This window comes from Lethenteron reissneri, chromosome 3 (genome assembly GCF_015708825.2).
Source record: "Lethenteron reissneri isolate LAM-NWPU_2019-01 chromosome 3, ASM1570882v1, whole genome shotgun sequence".
Classification (NCBI taxonomy): domain Eukaryota; kingdom Metazoa; phylum Chordata; class Hyperoartia; order Petromyzontiformes; family Petromyzontidae; genus Lethenteron; species Lethenteron reissneri.
Window position 1 is genome coordinate 8867687 of NC_083781.1, and position 2787 is coordinate 8870473.

A 2787-nucleotide genomic window follows, 5' to 3' on the forward strand; every position below is an offset into this window, starting at 1 on the left:
GTTATCCACCTCGCCGCAGGTGTCTGGGAGTGTGCACAGGTGAGCGATTCACTCACATCCCAAGCGGAGCGCGCGACCCCGTGACCTGCCTCTCACCTCTCACGCCTCCCTCGAGGGGTAGAGGGGAGGGGCGGTGGGATGGGGGTGGGGGCTAGAGAGGTAGGATTTTGGGGGGGCGGGGGGGTGTGGGGAAGGTTCAGGCTGTCACGTGACTCATGACCCCCCCCCCCTCCCCCATCAAACCGCACTTAACACGGTGAGAGGCAATTAACCCCCCCCACCACCACCGCCGCCGTTGCCCCCTATTTAGCAGCGCCGTGGCAGCGTGGGGACCTGGGGGGGGGGCGGGCAGGAGTGGTGGGGGTGGGGGGGTGTGCGGATATCGATTTGGCAGTAAGGGGAAAACTGCAAATCTCATTTCTAAGCCGCGTTAACGAGGAGGTGGCGAGGATTTGCTCGACACTCAATTAAAAGTAATTCAATTCATTACTCGGACCCGGCAGCCAATAATCATCACGCAACCCCCCCCACCCCTCTCACTCCACACACTCAGCCCCCCCCCCCACCATCACCACCAGTAGCTACAGACCTACACAACCACCACCGCTACCACGCGTTGATTGTGACTGAATCTTATTCTTGATCAGAATCCGTATTTATCCCGGAGAAACCCGATGAGCTGTGAAGCTCTTTGTCGAACACACACCAAACGCCGCGACCGCCAATAACACCCACCGACTTGCTACCCACACCACCGCTACCAACCACCAACCATCCACACCGCGACACGACATTTCTCCCACCGTGTAGGCTGTAACAGACTGTCGGGGCAAGCGCTGTTAGCAAGCACCAATTGAAGGCCGGCACCACGCCCGGCCGCCTTTGTCTCCCTCGCTGCGACGTTCACTGCGCACCGTACCGGGCGCTCATCTGAGTCCGAGACGACCTCGTGGCCGGTTCAGATGATTCTCGTCACTGCGCGGTTGGTGGCCGTGAACGGGAATCGAACTCGGCTCATTGGCCGCGTTCGTAGCGCAGCGTAGCGCGCTAACCGATGCGCCACCGCTCCCCAATATTGCAAACGCGCACGCGGGGGGCTTCAGCGAGGAGGCGAGGGGGGGTGGGGGAGGTGGACGGGGGGGGGGGGCATGGGGGGTGAGCCCCCCCCCGGTCCCCCTCCGCAACCCCCCCCCCCTCAATAATGATCGTCACGCAACCTTTGACCTGAAGGGGGCGCTCAGTGAACGTGGGGGAAGTGGGCCTCGCTCAAAACGACGTGACGTCACGAGAGAACTGTGATGGCGTGCACGAGGTCATTCACTTTAAGGTATTTGTTGTTGTTGTTACATTGAAAATAAAACATATACATCTTATCCCATGGTTGTATCCAGATTGGGCTGTCGACGTCAAGAATGCGTTCAAAAATCATGCAGAGCAGAAACCCTGAGTGCAACAGAGAATGCACCGCGGAAGCGGATATAACAGAGCTACATCTGAGATCCATTATTCTTCTGCAAGTGACTGGTCACACACAGCAGAGTCTATGGATCTGTGTCATTGTTGACATGTCTATGGATGTCTCTGTGTGGGTGTCTCTGTGTGTTAGTCTATGAGTCTCTGTGCAGCTGTGGGTCTCTCTGTGTGGGTCTCTGTGTGAGTCGATGGGTCTCTCTGTGTGGGTATCTCTGTGTTAGTCTATGAGTCTCTGTGTGAGTCTATAGGTCTCTCTGTGTGGGTCTGTGTGTGTGAGTCTATGGGTCTCTCTGTGTGGGTCTCTGTGTGAGTCTATGGGTCTCTCTGTGTGCGTCTCTGTGTGAGTCTATGGGTCTCTCTGCGTGGGTATTTCTGTGTTAGTCTATGAGTCTCTGTGTGAGTCTATGGGTCTCTCTGTGTGGGTATCTCTGTGTTAGTCTATGAGTCTCTGTGTGAGTCTATGGGTCTCTCTGTGTGGGTCTGTGTGTGTGAGTCTATGGGTCTCTATGCAGCTCTTTGGATCTCTCTGTGTGGGTCTGTGTGCGAGTCTATGGGTCTCTCTGTGTGGGTGTCTCTGTGTTAGTCTATGAGTCTCTGTGTGAGTCTATGGGTCTCTCTGTGTGGGTCTGTGTGTGTGAGTCTATGGGTCTCTATGCAGCTCTTTGGATCTCTCTGTGTGGGTCTCTGTGTGAGTCTATGGGTCTCTCTGTGTGGGTATCTCTGTGTTAGTCTATGAGTCTCTGTGTGAGTCTATGGGTCTCTCTGTGTGGGTCTGTGTGTGTGAGTCTATGGGTCTCTATGCAGCTCTTTGGATCTCTCTGTGTGGGTCTCTGTGTGAGTCGATGGGTCTCTCTGTGTGGGTGTCTCTGTGTTAGTCTATGAGTCTCTGTGTGAGTCTATGGGTCTCTCTGTGTGGGTCTCTGTGTGAGTCTCTGTGTTAGTCTATGGGTCTTTCTTTGTGGGTCTGTGTGTGTGAGTCGATGGGTCTCTGTGCAGCTCTTTGGATATCTCTGTGTGGGTGTCTCTGTGTGCGAGTATGTGGGCCTCTAAAGAATTCCCGTAATCAGTAAACCGCACTGGCACCACCAAATCGATCGCCACTCTCCTTGAGATCGCGGTTTGATCCCGAACCCAGGCTTACACAGCGGGGCCTGCTCAGGGCTCCGAGCAGTGGGTCACAAGGCTCTGGGGCAGTGCCCATCACGGGAGAGGCGACAGCCACCACTCCACGATTCCTACAATCACCCGAGTCCCTTGAATCTCCGCTGTGGTCTTCCCCATCGCGTCTTCATTACAGCTCTCGTACATTATATC

The 2787-nt window shown here is 55.5% G+C and overlaps 1 protein-coding gene across 1 annotated transcript in view; it reads left to right on the plus strand.

Annotated features, from left to right (window-relative positions):
- CCDC40 (coiled-coil domain containing 40) overlaps window positions 1–685 on the plus strand; it is a 15348-nt gene extending 14663 nt beyond the window's left edge. The window contains exon 16 of the mRNA XM_061560641.1: window positions 648–685. Within this exon, the coding sequence (XP_061416625.1) occupies window positions 648–685 (38 nt within the window). The remainder of the gene's footprint in view (window positions 1–647) is intronic.
- Window positions 686–2787: the final 2102 nt, after the last annotated feature.